Genomic DNA, 19,396 nt, shown 5'->3' with positions numbered 1-19,396 from the left:
ACCAAGCCTGTCTCGCATTGTTTACTTCATTCGAGCAAAGAGGAACAAGTCGAAGCTGGTGTCTGGAGGATACGGGGGATAAAGCAAGATTAGCCCAAACAAGCAGCATGTGGGGCTCTGTCGTGTGCAAAAAGCGCTGGGTCGATATCATGGAGCAAAAACAACGTCTTGGACAGCGTACTGTGATACTTCATCTTGACAAGTTGTGGTAGTAATTTCCTGTTACGATTTGCACCTTATGAACATACATAGTGCTGTCACTTTAATTTGACCACCGCCTATACAATAACCACCCACAGATGCCAGGTGCCAGCACTACCAGTGGAGGGTATATAAAGCGTGTTGGGCGGGACGTGGAAGCAATTCAGTCATTATCATTTATCTGACGTCCAAACAGGTGTGATTATTGGCTTCCCTGCCAAGGGTGCAAACATTTCCCAAACGGCAAAGTTAGTAAACTGTTCGCGTACTGCCGTGGTCAAAGTATACTGTGCATGTCAAAATGGCCTTTCAAAACCGACGATCAGATATCTGCTGTGGACCACGAACCACAGTAACTGAAAATCCAAAGAGTGATGATAGGTGACCTTTACAGATCAGTCACGTTTTATGCTCCACCGGCGTGACACGTCTCGAAACAAACACCCTGCAACAAACTTTAGGAGGATACAGGCCGTAAGAGGGAACGATAAAGTCTGAGGAGTGTTTCCATGGTATTCCCTGCGTGATCTCGTCATTCTTGAAGGTACAATGGATCAACACAAGTGTGCATCTACCCTTGGGGACCATGTCTACCCCTCCACGCAGTTTGTTTTCCCTCGGTGCGATGGTCTCTACCATCAACTCAATTAAACGTGTCGCACAGCTCGCGGTGTACGAGCATTGTTCGAAGAGCGCCAGGACGAGTTTATCGTACTTACCTGCCCACTAAACTCCCCAGATTAAAACCCAATCGAGAATCTGAGACCATATTGATCCGGCTGCTCGTGCCATGGATCCTCAACCGAGGAATCTTGCGCAACTGATCGCGGCACTCATGTTGGCATAGCTCAGAACCTCAGTGGCTCTCTTCTTGCTCATCTCGCTGCAGTCCGCGCTGCAAAATGTGATTATTGGTGCTCACATTAGTGTAAGTGGGCAGTATAATTTGTCAGCCCCAAAGAAACAGGATCACTTTGCCCGATGATGGTTTACTTTTCGCTATTTTTGTTGAACACATGTGTCGTCACTGCTTGCTTCGTTACTGTGCCTCGGTGATGTAGTAATAACCCAGTAGTGATGAGTAGCTAGCTAGAGAAACCACATGGGCTCGCCTGCCACAGCTGCAACATTTCAATCACTGCCTAGATTCTACGTCCTATCTGAATATGTATAAGCAGTCGCGGAATCCAGCGGTTGGAACCGTTTGCCACGTCCAGTCTGTCGTGTTGAATGATGAAATTCATCCACGACTGATTTTCACTTTTTTGATTTGGATACGTCGGTTTTGGAGCCCCAGATCTTCCACTTCTCTCGGGATTATTGGTTCTTCAGAGATGGGTTGTGACTTTCTTCGTCATTATGAATTGCTCGCCTACTGTGGAGCAGATCGAGGATCCGGCTGGCGCCGTTAAACACAATAAAACCGTATTGAAGATTATTCTATTTATTTCTCAGAATACAGATCGTTACCGTGTCTTCTGTGACGGCTAGTGGCTACGCAATCCCGAGAGGAATTCAATGAATCCAACAGCAGACTCCAGGCTGCAGAGGATTTTGCATTAGCTCTGTGTAGAAGTCGATGACATTCTGACGCGATAGTTTGCCGGCCGCTGGCATCGTAGGCACGCTCCATCGGTAGCTCTGCTTGGAGATGGTCACTACCCGCGTTGTACCATCAGGTCGACCGCGATGTCGGATGCCGTGATGTGCCGAATGCTGAACCTGGCCCACCGATACGGTAGGTCGCCAGACTCGTGCGGCGCTGAGGTTTTAGGGAAGCTTCTGTCCTGGATCTAACCGTGTTGGCAGACTCCTGGACTGCCCATCAGTACTGATTGCTGTTTCAACCCTGTCCACGAACGGCTGAACTTCTAATAAGACAATAATTGTAAGACCAACACTAGTGCAGTCTCACACACAAGATGTCACAATACCATAACCAGAGAATTGAGTCTGAATGACATGAACGCCATCTATCCTACTGATCGAGTGCTCTAAGCTATTTGGAATGGAGTGTTTATGTTGTCGAGGAGAGACTGTGCTTCAAGACGTCATTCGCAATGACCGAGTCGGTTCTGCTCCTCGCACATCGTAAGCGGTCTTCAGTTCCGTTAAATTTGGTTAACTAATTTGTTGCAGTTTCTTTGCCGTTTATTCAAACCCCTGCTAGACGATGTTGCATCGTACCTAGTGCCTCTTACATAACGTTACGAAGGTAGTACGGTCTGCACTTTTCTAACGCTTTTCTGTTGAGCTCGCTCGCAGTCTCGCTGAAGGCTGTCGAGGTTGCTGTCTTCCAGACCGAGTAACGGTGTTGAAGTGTTTATGCTTCCCGGTTGGTGCCTGTTGATACTTCCCCGTGACTGAGTGACGACGGCTGTTCTAACTTAGAAAATTTTACTCTCCCGTTCCCCACTAATTTGTTGCGTAACAGTTATTTACATCGGAGGTTCGAGTTCTCCCTTGGGCGTGAGTGTTTGTTGACCTTAGAGTAAGTTAAATTAAGAACTGTGTTAGCCTAGGAGCGGATGACCTCAGCAGTTTGGTCGCATAGAACTTACCACGAATTTCCATTTACAGTTATTTAGACTCGTTTAACCACATTGGATACCATCTAATCATTGTCTCATGTAATGATGCGTTGTTGTCGAACACTTCCACCCTCTCAGTATCGAACGTTGCAGCATTTTTCTCCTTCAGTTGCTGTAAGCAGATAACCACTCATATTCACTTATGGACGGACTATTATGCCTTTGGAATTTTCCGGTTTACCAGGAGACGTAGCTTTAAAGAAACAAGCAAAAAATAATTACGAAACTTTATTTCTTTGAGGTGATAATTAAAACTTTATTACTATTCCTCGTATACAATAACTAAAGCTCCACGAGTGCCCCCATTTTAACCCCTCCAGCCGAGTGAGTAAATTTTTTTAGCAATATTTGTACAAATAAGAATACTTCAATGTATCATTTGCGCACACAGCCACCCATCCACCCACCCACCCATCCACCCACCCACCCACCCACACACACACACACACACACCCACCCACCCACACACACACACACACACACACACACACACACACACACACACACACACACACTCTTCTTCCGTCAACGGAAACATCTGTCAGTGAATTTCGTAAAATGTTCTGCTTGTAAGGGCCTGAGTCCATGACACAATCGGTCAAGATGTGACTTTTATTTTCTTGTCTGCGGTCCATTAACGAAACATTCAGTTTGTCAAATGAAATAATTTGAAATCACAATCTATGTATTGTTCTAAGAATCAGCATTATACCTTTCTAACTGTTCCTAGTAGAGAAAGCTAACTATCACCGGGAAGGCAATTAATCTGTGTGGTAATCTTATTCCCGTTTCAGGGAAAATTGCGGATGATTTATTCTACTAGGCGAAACCCAGTTCCTCCCTTAATTCTCATCCAGTACAGTTTAGTGCTCCGTTTCTAGTCAGTTCCTCGTGCATTACAGTTATGACTCCGACATTTTCCCCGCACTATTATCTCACACAGTGTGGTGTATCATCCTGTATATCTGTTATCTCACAGGACAGAACTGCATTGACTTCTTCACTGAACTCTCACCAAGGGATATTTCAGTTAAACCGGGACTGCGATTAGCATTATGAAGAAATATTTATATTCTTATGAACATGATCTCGAAAGAAAGCTACAACACTAACGGATACATCTAACATAATAAAACAAAATTTAAGTCATAATAACGGTTTTCCTTGGAATAATACTAAAAACGCTAAGAGAATGTGAAACTCGAAGATTTCTTTCTTCGCGCTGATATTATTGCACTTACTTAGAAAAGGTCAAAATGTGTCTTTCTGAAACGTTCCAAAGTACACTCCTGGAAATTGAAATAAGAACACCGTGAATTCATTGCCCCAGGAAGGTGAAACTTTATTGACACATTCCTGGGGTCAGATACATCACATGATCACACTGACAGAACCACAGGCACTTAGACACAGGCAACAGAGCATGCACAATGTCGGCACTAGTACAGTGTATATCCACCTTTCGCAGCAATGCAGGCTGCTATTCTCCCATGGAGACAATCGTAGAGATGCTGGATGTAGTCCTGTGGAACGGCTTGCCATGCCATTTCCACCTGGCGCCTCAGTTGGACCAGCGTTCGTGCTGGACGTGCAGACCGCGTGAGACGACGCTTCATCCAGTACCAAACATGCTCAATGGGGGACAGATCCGGAAATCTTGCTGGCCAGGGTAGTTGACTTACACCTTCTAGAGCACGTTGGGTGGCACGGGATACATGCGGACGTGCATTGTCCTGTTGGAACAGCAAGTTCCCTTGCCGGTCTAGGAATGGTAGAACGATGGGTTCGATGGCGATTTGGATGTACCGTGCACTATTCAGTGTCCCCTCGACGATCACCAGAGGTGTACGGCCAGTGTAGGAGATCGCTCCCCACACCATGATGCCGGGTGTTGGCCCTGTGTGCCTCGGTCGTATGCAATCCTGATTGTGTCGCTCACCTGCACGGCGCCAAACACGCATACGACCATCATTGGCACCAAGGCAGAAGCGACTGTCATCGCTGAAGACGACACGTCTCCATTCGTCCCTCCATTCACGCCTGTCGCGACACCACTGGAGGCGGGCTGCACGATGTTGGGGCGTGAGCGGAAGACGGCCTAACGGTGTGCGGGACCGTAGCCCAGCTTCATGGAGACGGTTGCGAATGGTCCTCGCCGATACCCCAGGAGCAACAGTGTCCGTAATTTGCTGGGAAGTGGCGGTGCGGTCCCCTACGGCACTGCGTAGGATCCTACGGTCTTGGCGAGCATCCGTGCGTCGCTGCGGTCCGGTCCCAGGTCGACGGGCACGTGCACCTTCCGCCGACCACTGGCGACAACATCGATGTACTGTGGAGACCTCACGCCCCACGTGTTGAGCAATTCGGCGGTACGTCCACCCGGCCTCCCGCATGCCCACTATACGCCCTCGCTCAAAGTCCGTCAACTGCACATACGATTCACGTCCACGCTGTCGCGGCATGCTACCAGTGTTAATGACTGCGATGGAGCTCCGTATGCCACGGCAAACTGGCTGACACTGACGGCGGCGGTGCACAAATGCTGGGCAGACAGCGCCATTCGACGGCCAACACCGCGGTTCCTGGTGTGTCCGCTGTGCCGTGCATGTGATCATTGCTTGTACAGCCCTCTCGCAGTGTCCGGAGCAAGTATGGTGGGTCTGACACACCGGTGTCAATGTGTTCTTTTTTCCATTTCCAGGAGTGTATTAATAAATATCAGCTAGCAGAGTTTTTTTAACTACTACACAGCTAGCCATTAAAATTGCCACTCCAAGGTACCAAATAACGAAATTTTAGTTGAAGTGTCAATACAGTATATTATAAGGGATGATCTAAAAGTTTCCGTTTGAGGGCGTTGCTGCAACTTAGTCGGAGTACGAATCCGATGCGGGTATGTAAGAATCGACATTTAGACAAGGTATCGGTGTGGCATTTGTATCCTTACGATGTGCATTGCGGAGACGTGAAATATAGCGTCGTTATTACCAAACACGTACAAACAGAACCAACGTGCTGTTATTGTTTTCCTGGTTGCAGAAGGACAAACACTGAGAGGCATCTGTCGGGGAATGAAGAATGTGTATGGGGCAGCACGTTTGTCGGAAACCTCCGTTGTGAAATGGTGCGCCAAGTTCTGGATGCTACTCCTTGATGATGACGGACGTCCCCAAAACGCAAATGTAACGCCGAAGTTAAGCCAGCTGCAGTGGGAGACAGGCGAGCGCCCGCCCTATAGTCCTGATCTCTCTCCTTGCGATTATCACTTCTTCGGTCCCTTAAAAAAGGGCCTGGAAGGGTCGACGATACCTGGCCGACGAAGATGTGCAGCAGACAATTACAGACTTCTTCACGCAGCAGTACACGCTGTTTTATTAAACAGGTATCTTCAATCCAGTGCTTCGGTAGGATGATTGCCTCAGTGCTCACGGCGATTTTACTTGACTGACATACCGATTCTGGATCACACATTACACTAAGAATACATGATTAAATTTGTAGGCGATTTAAGGGTATACAGAGTGCGAAAATTAGTACACATAGCTGCCACGTCTTGCATCAATAATGTCTCTAATCTGGCTGGACATCAATTCGAACCGTGGTGGGACGACAGATACTGGAACGCCGAGTTGTGGCTTACCAGTGACTCGATAGCTCATGACCAGATGTTATTAATTGGTACGAGATCCGTAAAACGTACTGGAGAGGGAAACAGCCTAACAACTTCTCTAGTGAGTTAGACCAGGTCAGCGCGGACAAGATGAAATATTGCGTTATCATTTTGAAAGATGACGTCAGAGAGACTTCGAAAATAGGGCACAGCTACTGCCGTTAAAATGAGAGAATTGTAATGTCTTCTCTCCAAATTATCGGCTATACGAACCGGAGGTGATCGCGTCGTTTACTCAATCTCACCCCGTAGTGTGTTGGGCCCTATGACGATTACAGTTAGACAACGTTCGTTCCCCTCTGTGCTTCCACGCACGAATACGTCCATTGCGATCACCACGATCGGCTCGGCTCTCAGTGATACCGTGACAGTCCATGGTGCTCCAGAAATTGACACACTATTCGCAGTGGATACTGCTATGTCTACAAACGAACCCACTGTTTGACTTAACCCATGTGACGTAGATGTATAATCGTCAAAGACTGAGTGAAGAATATGTATGTTCTCTCTAGTGCTAGTCATGTGGTGCGGCCTTTGACACCCTACATAGCCTTGAGTATGGACCTCCTGAACCCAACGAGTCCATATGGTCCTGACTGTCGCGCGCCTCAACCAACGCGAGCAGAACTGTCACGTAACGATGAACTGCAGTCTCGATTAACTAAATTTCTACCGCTGCAGAATTCCGAATTGTTCTACGAATATTTGACAAACGATCTTCAGCTACGATTTCTGAACGAGAAACTTGCTCTGCAAATTTTCCCGTCGTACAGACTGTAGGTGACACCATTCTAATCTGTCTTTTTCCGTGCGCTGAAATGAAAATCGTTTAGGTATCAAAGCGTCCGTATTTACAGAACGTTGTTGACTTCACTACAATCTTCTTTGTGCGGTTGCGCTGGATTGCTAATCTGTCTCTGTATATAAAAGTCAGTGTCCCGATTGACTGAATCACTCGCTGACTCATCATCACCCAGCACAAACCACTAATGGTGGAAACTTCAGATTTGGGGAGGGTGTCACTGTAGACGTCGTCTAGGAAGGGATTTTTCGAAATTCCATCTCTAAGGGGGTGAAAGGTTTGTTGAAAACATGTTGCTATTAATACAATTTTTAAGCGAGAGCTACGAAAATTGGTATTGTATGTGGTTTTTCGGTCAGAAATAAAGAAATATGTGTTTAACCTTTTTAGAAATTTAATCCTTATGGGAGTAAAATAGTTGCTGATTTTTAAAAAAGAAACAAATCATTATTAATGAAGTAATAAACCATTTTCAAACCTACATCTATGAAGAAAGGTATTTGACTTTTTGGTCAGAAATGAAATAAATGCCTGTTTCAGTGATTTTGGAAATAGGACATGAAAGTTTTTAAGGAAATATTTCATTATGAAAGCATTTTCGAAGCTAAATTTACGAAAATTTGTATTTAACTTCTCGGTTAGAAATAAAATATTATGTGTATCAGTGGTTTTGGAAAGCCAGTTCCCAAGGGGGTGAAATGGGGGATGGATATTTTTATGGAAATGTTTCACTGTGAAAGAATTTTTGAATTTAAATCTAAGACAATTTGTATATGGCTTTTTGGTTGGAAAAAATACGTTTTTCAGAGGTTTTTTGGAAATTCAACCCCACAGAGGGAGAAATGAGGGCGATTTTTTTAAAAATATCCCGTTATATTATAGCTACATGTATGAAAATTTGTAAATGACCTCTAAATAAATGTGTTAGAGGATGAAAGTTTCTCTGGAGATATCACTACAAGAACGCAGAACATATGGTTAGCCTTAGGCTACAGTCATAAGAGTCGCTTTTTGATAAGAAGTAGATTCGGAAAAGATGGTGCTTCTACGGTCTTAATTAGTGTGCAGAGCTTAGATGATGTTGCAATTTGTGAAAAAACTAAAAATTCAATTACAGAAAAACAAAAAAATCTGTACCCATACGGCAGACACTGAGGTAGTATACATATCAAAGGCACCGTCCTGACTAACTGGCTGACTCATCATCGTCCAGCCCAAACCGCTAAGGACACAAACTTCAAATTTTGAAAGGTTTTTGATCTTATACTGAAGCCGACACTTAAGAAGGTATTTTTCGAAATTCCACCGCTGAAGTGGTGAAATAAAGGATGAAAGTTTTTTTTTGAAAATACGTAGATATTAAGGCAATTTTGAAGATAGACGTACGAAAAGTGGTGTTTGGATTCTCAGTCAGAAATAAAAGAAAATGTGTTTCAGCATTTTTGGAAATTTAACACGTATTGGGGTGATATAGTGAAACATTTTTTATCAAGTAAATCATTATCAGAGAATTGCGAAAGTGTTTTTAAAGCTAGGTCTATGAAAATTGGTATTTAACTTCTCGGTTATAAACTAAAAAAAATGTGTTTTAGTTCTTTTGGACAAGGTGAAATAGGGGATGAAATGTTTTATGAAAATATTTCAATAAAAGCTAAACATATGAAAAATTGAATTTGGCATCTCGGTTATAAAATAAACCTGTTTCACTGTTTTTGGACGTTCGATTCCTATGGGGTGAAACTTTTTATGGAAATACGTCATTATGCAAGCATATTTGTAGCTAAAACTATGATAATTTGTATTTGACTTTTGTGTTAGAAAAAAAATGCATTTAACTGATTTTGGAAATTCAGCCCCTAAAGGAATGAATTCATTGTGAAAGCATCTTTGAAGTTGAATATTCGAAAACTGGTGTTTGGCTTTTCAGCTGGAAATGAAAAGAAATACATGGTTCCATATTTTTGAAAATTCAACCCATAAGGGGCTGAATTGGGAATGAAAATATTTATGGAAATTTTCCGTTATATTAAAAAATCCTTAAAGCTAAATATATGTAATTGTTTCACTTCTCGATTTGATCTAAAGAAACATGTGATAGTGTATGAAAGTTTCTATGGAAATATCTAAAATAGTGCAAAAGGCATGATTAACTAAAACCTTAGCTTCCAGCTACCAGATTCACTTTTGGTCAGGAGTACATTCGGAAAAGAGTCAGAATTGCATAGAAAAAGAAACGGCTCTCTAATACATTAATTTTTCAGTTGTTGTTGTTGTTGTTGTGGTCTTCAGTACTGAGACTGGTTTGATGCAGCTCTCCATGCTAATCTATCCTGTGCAAGCTTCTTCATCTCCCAGTACCTACTGCAACCTACATCCTTCTGAATCTGCTTAGCGTATTCATCTCTTGGTCTCCCTCTACGATTTTTACCCTCCACGCTGCCCTCCAATGTTAAATTTGTGATCCCTTGATGCCTCACGACATGTCCTACCAACCGATCCCTTCTCCTTGTCAAGTTGTGCCACAAACTCCTCTTCTCCCCAATCCTATTCAATACCTCCTCATTAGTTACGTGATCTACCCACCTAATCTTCAACACTTTTCTGTAGCACCACATTTCTAAAACTTCTATTCTCTTCTTGTAGAAACTATTTATTGTCCATGTTTCACTTCCATACATGGCTACACTCCGTACAAATACTTTCAGAAACATCTTCCTGACATTTAAATCTATACTCGATGTTAACAAATTTCTCTTCTTCAGGAACGCTTTCCTTGCCATTGCCAGTCTACATTTTATATCCTCTCTACTTCGACCATCTTCAGTTATTTTGCTCCCCAAATAGCAAAAATCCTTTACTACTTTAAGTGTCTCATTTCCTGATCTAATTCCCTCAGCATCACCCGACTTAATTCGACTACATTCCATTATCCTCGTTTTACTTTTGTTGATGTTCATCTTATGTCCTCCTTTCAAGATACCGTCCATTCGCCCGCATCTCGTGGTCGTGCGCTAGCGTTATCGCTTCCCACGCCCGGGTTCCCGGGTTCGATTCCCGGCGGGATCAGGGATTTTCTCTGCCTCGTGATGGCTGGGTGTTGTGTGATGTCCTTAGGTTAGTTAGGTGTAAGTAGTTCTAAGTTCTAGGGGACTGATGACCAGAGACGTTAAGTCCCGTAGTGCTCAGAGCCATTTGAGCCATAATGTCAATTCCGTTCAACTGCTCTTCCAAGTCCTTTGCTGTCTCTGACAGAATTACAATGTCATCGGCGAACCTCAAAGTTTAATACCTACTCCAATTTTTTCTTTTGTTTCCTTTACTGCTTGCTCAATATACAGATTGAATAACATCGGGAAGAGGCTGCAACCCTGTCTCACTCCTTTCCCAACCACTGCTTCCCTTTCATGCCCCTCGACTCTTATAACTGCCATCAGGTTTCTGTACAAATTGTAAATGGCCTTTCGCTCCCTGTATTTTACTCCTGCCACCTTCAGAATTTGAAAGAGAGTATTCCCGTCAACATTGTCAAAAGCTTTCTCTAAGTCTACAAATGCTAGAAACGTAGGCTTGCTTTTCCTTAATCTTTCTTCTAAGATAAGTCGTAAGGTCAGTATTGCCTCACGTGTTCCAACATTTCAACGGAATCCAAACAGATCTTCCCCGAGGTCGGCTTCTACTAGTTTTTCCATTCGTCTGTCAATAATTCGTGTTAGTATTTTGCAGCTGTGACTTATTAAACTGATAGTTCGGTAATTTTCACATCTGTCAACACCTGCTATCTTTGGGATTGGAATTATTATATTCTTCTTGAAGTCTGAGGGTATTTCGCCTATCTCGTACATCTTGCTCACAAGATTGTAGAGTTTTGTCAGGACTGGCTCTCCCAAGGCTGTCAGTAGTTCTAATGGAATGTTGTCTACTCCCGGGGCCTTGTTTTGACTCAGGTCTTTCAGTGCTCTGTCAAACTCTTCACGCAGTATCGTATCTCCCATTTCATCTTCATCTACATCCTTTTCCATTTCCATAATATTGTCCTCAAGTACATCGCCCTTGTATAGACCGTATATATACTCCTTCCACCTTTCTGCTTTCCCCTCTTTGCTTAGAACTGGGTTTCCATCTGAGCTCTTGATATTCATACAAGTTGTTCTCTTTTCTCCAAAGGTCTCTTTAATTTTCCTGTAGGCTGTATCTATCTTAACCCTAGAGAGATATGCCTCCACATCCTTACAATTGTGCTCTAGCCATGCCTGCTTAGCCATGTTGCATTTCCTATCGATCTCATTTTTGAGACGTCTGTATTCCTTTTTGTCTGCTTCATTTACTGCATTTTTATATTTTCTCCTTTCATCAATTACATTCAATATTTCTTCTGTTACCCAAGGATTTCTACTATCCCTCGTCTTTTTTACCTACTTCATCCTGTGCTGCCTTCACTACTTCATCCCTCAGAGCTACCCATTCGTCTTCTACTGTATTTCTTTCCCCCATTCCTGTAAATTGTTCCCTTATGCTCTCCCTGAAACTCTGCACAACCTCTGGTTTAGTCAGTTTATCCAGGTCTTATCTCCTTAAATTCGCACCTTTATATATATTTATAAAATTATTTTTGTTGTAATTACTACGCAAACTCGAGCGTAGCGGCGGGTTCTTAGTCGCTTATGTATCCAAGTAAGTAGTTCTCTTCATGCCAGTTTAACGTTTGTGTGATGACGGCTCTGTTGTGTAGCAATTTTAATGGCCAACAATGTATTTTAGAGACATTGGCGCCAGGACAACGTTACCGAACTTGGGTCTGGGTTGCAGGTGGCGGACTTCTACCACGATGGCAGCGTAGGCAACCTGCTCAACGTCGTAGTTGTGCGCATCATCTACTTAGAGAAGGAAGAGGAGGAGGTGAGGCTATTCCGACAAACAGAAGTCTGTAAGTACGTAGCTGGTATTTCTGACACTGTGTATCGGCTGGCCGCTCGGAATAATAGATAGGTTACTTGGAAAGCAGAAATAAAAATTTCGGAAAATACAACATTAAATCCTTACACCTGGATCTAAAAGTACAACTGTACTTCGCAGGTCACTGTATGATATGTGGCGGAGGGCATATTGTGTCCCAGATCATCCTCCAATCGCCCTTCTTCCCGCTCTACCAATGCTACACCCACTCGACGATGGTAAGGGGTCGGAAAGATTGGCGGTGCCCTTATGACTGAGACAGAATCTCTCTTTTTAGCGTTGCTGACATTAAACGGGATTTATATTTTAGGCAAAATAGTCTGTTTCGTGACTCGTTTTGGACTCGGAATCTTGGATTTTTTCAGGTAAGGCTCTTCGCGTTAGGTAACGGCCGTTTTGTAACGACTTCCACTGCAGCTGGTAGAGCAGTTGTGATGCCAGCTGATCTAACCCTTTGTAGCTCTATCTTCTTTAGACAACAGTGCTCTAGCAGGATCGCCAGTTTTGTAAAGCCTCTCTATAATCGCTGTGATCTGAGTTCTGGCGTTACGAGTTTTCCCTTGACGTGCACTCTATTAGAGTTAATGTCTCGCTGGTCTGGACCTCCCTTATTTTTGTTGAAAGATTCTTAATTTGGCTAGTGTTCACTAATCTTGACAGCTTGACTGTGACGTTATCTCAATAAATTTTCCAGTTACGTTATGTCACACTGCATGATCACCCTCTGATATTTCTTACTCCGGAACAGTTATGTGCTCAAGGACGTGAAGTCTCGAGTCTTATACTTTGTGATGAAGATTTTTTAAGCATTAACCTTTCAACAGTGTTGCCAGGTGCCCTCCTTGATATTTCATTCATTTTATTTACCAAGAAGATGTTGACTAAAGTTTGAGAAGTTCTGTAAATTGTTACATACTCACAGGGGAAGGGGAAAGATCTTCACCAGTCAGGAATCAGCGATATAACGCACTTTCCATCAACGAGTTTATTCCCAGTAGCTTTTAGTTAATAATATGTATTCTTTTGTATGTAAATACGTTTTTATATTCTGTATCTCGTCAATTTCTTTCAGCCTGTACCTATAATAGAGAGTATCAGCTGCTGCTGTTTATCTAGCAGCTAATTTATACATGCAGTGAACATCATCGCTCCTTTCACTCTACCTTGAGATTTACCATACGCTACCTTTACTTCTGGCGCTACGTCTCCTATAACAACGTGATACAGAGTTTCGCCTGCTAGGCACCCTTCAGTCATATCGCATCTCTTTGTGATATTTCATATGCATGTGTGAGTGAACTTCAAAACGTAAATTACATATTATCATAGCAGGCCAAGTAACTTTAATTCGGTGCTGCATTGCACTTCAAAATGGCACAGATAAATGTCACTATTTTTCAACATAGGCACCAAGTCTCTGCAAACAACAGTCGGAATGTTCTACCAGTCATTCGAGTCCCCGGCGATAGAAATCTGCACTTTGGTAACGGGACCTTTCGGGAACTGCTGTGTGAACGTTCCCATCGTTGGAAAATCTGCGAACGCTACGAATGAGCTCTTCGATTGCCCTCGCATTGTCGTCTGCAGTCGATTTCGACAGGTTTCCTTCCCGATCAGCCACCTTCGCCACATAGCTCGCACCATTCCACTACGGCTCGTCGCGGTAGTGCACTTTGTCCTTATACCACCAGAAACACACAATGAATCTGTATGCAATGTAGACGTTTTGCCCACAAGAATCTCAGTGCTCCGCGAACTTCAGCTTTCAATTCCCAGTTGTCGTGCCATTTGTCATTCCTACCGCAGCGGAACTGTGTCTGCAGGAAACCTAGGCCATATAATCTCTTCTGACAATACTCCACTGTAATTGCGCAGCGATCTTAGCTTGGAACGACATGGTAATTTACTTTCTGAACTCTGTAATTATTTTCTTTGCTAGGAGGTGGCATGAAGCTGTAGTGAAGGCGTTCTGAAAGTGACGAAACTCAGCACAAACCTGCGTTGCCTTGTCTACTGTCTTCTGGACATCACGAAAGAACAGCTGGATCTTACACAACTGGTCGCTGCGGAAATTCCGTTGAGTTCTAAATTTGAGTCGCTGAACAGCAGAAAAGTCATATGCAGCCCAATGTATGTTCCATGATTCTTTTTATGTTTAGAGCAAAGTTTTATTTGTTTTTCCTTGTAAGTAGCGTCAATGCTGATACGTAATGAGAGGGTACGAGTTGCTTCAGTTGATATATGACTGTTGTGTTTCATTTGTTCTTTCTCCCTCTTAATCATCGCTCAAGACAACACAGTCCTGAAAATTGCCTCTACATTCTTTACAAGCCACGATAATTGTCGATACTTTATGTTCAGAGAGACCGGCACCAAGCGTCTGTAGAAATTTTCAATAAACTTATCACTCTACAACCATTTCCCCAGCCAAATTAACGATACATTTTTCCAAATGTTGTCCATTCATATCATTGGCACTGCCTCGTGCCGATGAATTTAACAGCCTCATCCAAGAAACTATTCACAAAACCTTCACAGTTTGTGAAATCCGGAATCGATACAGCCACTTTGAGCTGAGATTTTAAGCTAATTAGCATCACATCTCAAACGTTGTGAATTAGCTCTTGTTGTAAAGAACAGAGCATCAAACAGTAGCGACATCAGTGAAATGTAAAAGACATTCAATTTTAATTGGACTTATATTTTTGCTTTTCGGATAAGCTTCATATTATTATCGGAACATCTTGTTGCTTCAGCGCTGATCTAATTAGCAAGCATTACATCTTATATGAAAAGCTGTTCTGTTTTCAGTACTGGTAAACTACCCACCACACACATTGTACAGTGTCTCTAACGTATTGGTCAAAAAGAGATAGTTGACTCCAGACTGAGTACACTGAGATAGATATCTAAAGTTCGAAAACCACTACGTCAAGCACATTTCAGTCGTTGCGAACATGTTAGAGAAACTAATAAGTCTATGAATTTGTCTGTCTGGGAAAAACATCAAACACCCTTTTTAAGCAGGTAATAAGTAGGCACTAGTCACTTTGAATAATATAGAATTTACAATGGCCGGCCGCGGTGGCCGTGCGGTTCTAGGCGCTTCAGTCCGGAACCGCGAGACTGCTACGGTCGCAGGTTCGAATCCTGCCTCGGGCATGGATGTGTGTGATGTCCTTAGGTTATGTAGGTTTAAGTAGTTCTACGTTCTAGGGGACTGATGACCTAAGAAGTTAAGTCCCATAGTGCTCAGAGCCATTTGAACCAATTTACAATGACTTTTGCGAAATATATAGAAGATGCATCACCACGAATAATATAAAAGACTTACTACCTTTCGTTCCACTATCAACTACGTTACATTAGAACCATATGCCTTTAACTTTTTGTTTCATTTGTGAAAGTACTCAGTCTACGACTTACCTCGTCTTGACCCAAGAGCTTAGTGTCAGCCTGTAGAGTTACTAGCTCTGTTTAAATATGTTGTGCATCGTTGCAGTTTAGCCACAAAAGACACGTTTTAGCGGACTGTCAAACATTCACCGTAGATGGATCTTGAGATTTCGCCGGATGCTGAGAAGACGCTGGCAAGCTTCTGCAAGTGGCAAGTTGGCGTCAACCCGAAGGACATATCGCATCCCAACCATCATGATATCGCTGTACTTCTCACCAGGTGAGAGGATATTCCAAGTGGAAGGAGAAATTATTTTCATGGCATTGTGATCTGTTTACGGTACCCACAAAAGACTTTTCTTCGTTGACTTTCATATAGTCGTTCTGTTGAGGAACTTCTGGAACGCGCGGTTAAAATCACATTTTTAACAATGCTGGTACAACGGATCCGAGCATACGTCCGTACCCTACCACTTCCCGAAACAAAAGGGTGAAGATACATGAATTAATAAATTGTAGAGCGTATTTCTAACTTTGTGTCATACAGATATTTAACGATGTATCTAAACAGTATCCTTGCCACAAAACCACTCGTTAATTTACTTTTGGTTGTGTCTCTGGTTTATAGCTCATTCAGTTTACATATAGCGCATATACAAGAAAAGAAAAGAAAGAAAAATATTATTATTCAATACACTTCTCGAGTCAAGTTGACAGACTGAACGGGTGCACAAACCGCATTGTCCCATTCGCGACTGAAGACACATTGTGCTCTCTAAACTGCTCTAAACATAGACAAGTGACTGTGCATAACGATTTCTTTTTGTCAGAAACTTATTGAAAAAAAGATTTCCACCACAAAAACACAGTGTCTGTAGAGCATGAATGTGAAGCGAAACATTATTTGAGCACTTTACATCGGGCGCCTTGGGCATTGTATTGTTGTGCAGGCGTTATTCTGTAAGACTGAAATACTGTTTCGAGACTTCCTCTTCGCCAGCCAAGTCGGGACTATAAGGAAGATGGGGCAATATTTGCCAAATTAAGGATGCAAAGAGCACTGTGGATGGGAACATCGCCATAATGGATGACCCAGGCAATGAAGATCTCATTTTTCACGCGAAAGACCCACTTTCTCAATCTTTCTAGAACATTCAGAAACTAGGGAGCGTTTACCGTCTGTATTGAGATGCAAACCACACCCTTAGCGTCAAAAAAGGCAACCGGATTGTTTTCACTTTTGACTTGCTCATTCTAGCCTTCTTTCGTTTAGAAAACTCCGGAATGTGCCTTTCGGCCCCGTAGCGTTACTTTGAGGCTTGGTGATCAGTTGTTGGTATCTATAAATTTTGCCAAGTATGGCTTAGAAGTTGATCACGTACTGCTGTTAGATAGTTTGCTCAATCACAGGCCGTAACATGATCTTTGAGAGGAGTCGCACTAAATTAACGATCCAGACGCGGCCACCGCTCGTCTAAGACTAGGCTTGGTTATGTTGTAAAGGCAGCCGTACCCCATGCCCCCTTCTGACCTCATTTAGCGGGAGTGGTCCGAACACACTGCGACTTACAGCAGATTCATAATAAATTAACTTGAATTACCATATGAACACACTCTGCACGATAAGATAGCTTATAAGTACATAAAAGACCTTGGCATACTAGCAGACCTCTAAAATTTCGAGAAACAATGCATCTTTGATACGTACTTCACCAACAAAGTAGAGGTTCAAACTGCTTAATATCATTGACGAAATGTTAAATATTATTTTAGCTATAGCTCTATTCAATCTGTGATGTGCCTTGTACATGCTTCTTGGGTAGCATACTTTCAAACTGATTTCTCTTATGGAAGAAAACGAAAATACGTTATGATTCACTGGTTCAAATTCATATGGCATTAAGAGATTTCATAAATACTGTCACCGAAAAGGAAATGGGTGAAACTACTAATGAAGTTAATATTATAGCAAGTTCATCAGTCCTCTGCTGGTTGTTAGGAACAGGGAAGACGAGGGGTAGGTCGTCCGGGTAATTCCGAATAGCCCGCATCTCGTGGTCGTGCGGTAGCGTTCTCGCTTCCCACGCCCGGGTTCCCGCGTTGGATTCCCGGCGGTGTCAGGGATTTTCTCTGGCTCGTGATGGCTGGGTGTTGTGTGATGTCCTTAGGTTAGTTAGGTTCAAGTAGTTCTAAGTTCTAGGGGACTGATGACCATAGATGTTAAGTCCCATAGTGCTCAGAGCCATTTTAGAATTTCGAATATGGTCCCAGTTGGCATAAAAAAATTCCAACGCAGACATTAGCTGTAAACAAATACCTTTATTCAGAAAGTAACATTACCTTTCCTCTTACAAAAAGTCATATAGACTCTATTCCTTACAACAAATGTAACATATTTAACTTCACTTTGAACATTATAATTTTTTTCACGTATATTTTGGAGTATTGAGTGTCTGAGGAACCTTTTGCGCAGAGTAAATATGAACGTGTCGGCAAAACGAAAACTGATGGACAGAACTCCGAACCTCACTAACAGTCCGAAAGGTTAATCATTGTACTTAGTTGCTGGTGAGTCTTCCGGATTGTATGATGGTGGTCCAAGAAACTTACCGATTCCCGACGTTTCATTCAGTCTTGCTGGATGACAAGTCGCACGTCGGAAAGCTACATAAACACCGTGTAAAATGAGTGTGGTCGAGTTTATACGTGTCAGAGATAAAACTTAACCATCGAGTGCTGCTTGTCAAGGATAAAACCTTAACTATCGTTTCTGTAGGGCCAATGTCTATATATCACTAAGCTTCTACTTTGCTGATAAAATTATCCCCATGCTTATACCCTTTTTTGGTGGATTCTCTTTATAGCCGTAGATAGTACATTGTCATTGTAGATTAAATTCTGGTTTCAGTAACTTCAGTTCGTGATTTCTTGACTGAAGTGCATGCTCTTCTACAAATTTCACATGGTAAAAAAGCTTTAAAGGAATTGTTTTCTTATCTAAATGATATAACTCTAAAATTCCAGTTTACCATGGAAATGGAAAATGACAAAGCAATATCCTTATTGAATGTTTTAATTACGAGACATATTGATGGAATGTTGAAACATAAGGTATTCCGGAAAGTCAGGTATTCAGAAAGATATTTGCATAAGAACTCCAACCATCGCCCATAACAAAAGAGATGTGTTAGTAAAGACTTGTTGACAGAGTATTTGCGCGCTGGAACACCTGGTCGCCGAGTTGAAACATCTGAAGCAAGGTTTCGAGATAAACGGCTATTCAGGCAAAAAAGTAAATAGGGGTCTGCAACCAAATAACGTTAGACGAAAGAGCTCTGTTTCTTTCCTCTTCATCGAAAAGTAAGTAATCAGGTTGAGACAACTCTACAGAAACATTACATCCGGTCGGTTTTCAAAACAAATAAGAAAACATGACAAGCACTCATATGTGTAACTGATAAAACACGCTCCTCCGTCGTCATGTGAGGTATTTAAGATTCCGTGTACTTTTGGAAAGGTCTACATTGGAACTACAAGATTGAAAGAACACAAAAGTCTTTTATTACTAGGCAAGTCACAAGAAATCAGCTTTAGCTAAGCGTGCTCTTCAATAAGAAAATCATGAATTGAAGTTTTCTGAAACTAAAATTTTATCTACAATCACAAATTATTAGCAACAGCTATATATAAAGCCATTTAAATAGAAGCATACGGACAATTTTAACAGAAAGAGGAAGCCATGAGGCGAAAAAAGTCACGGGGTACCTCTTAATATCGTATCAA

At 42.4% G+C, this 19,396-nt stretch overlaps 1 protein-coding gene across 1 annotated transcript in view; it reads left to right on the top strand.

Annotated features, from left to right (window-relative positions):
* Positions 1-19,396, top strand: part of LOC126282418 (A disintegrin and metalloproteinase with thrombospondin motifs 7-like) — a 488,845-nt gene that overhangs the window by 123,002 nt on the left and 346,447 nt on the right. Inside the window, exons 5-6 of the mRNA XM_049982076.1 lie at positions 12,071-12,160; positions 15,769-15,893. Of these exons, the coding sequence (XP_049838033.1) occupies positions 12,071-12,160; positions 15,769-15,893 (215 nt within the window). The remainder of the gene's footprint in view (positions 1-12,070; positions 12,161-15,768; positions 15,894-19,396) is intronic.

The sequence above is a fragment of the Schistocerca gregaria genome, chromosome 7 (assembly GCF_023897955.1).
Source record: "Schistocerca gregaria isolate iqSchGreg1 chromosome 7, iqSchGreg1.2, whole genome shotgun sequence".
In the NCBI taxonomy this organism is placed as follows: domain Eukaryota; kingdom Metazoa; phylum Arthropoda; class Insecta; order Orthoptera; family Acrididae; genus Schistocerca; species Schistocerca gregaria.
Note: the sequence above shows the minus strand (reverse complement) of the source record. Positions and strands in the feature narration are given on the sequence as shown.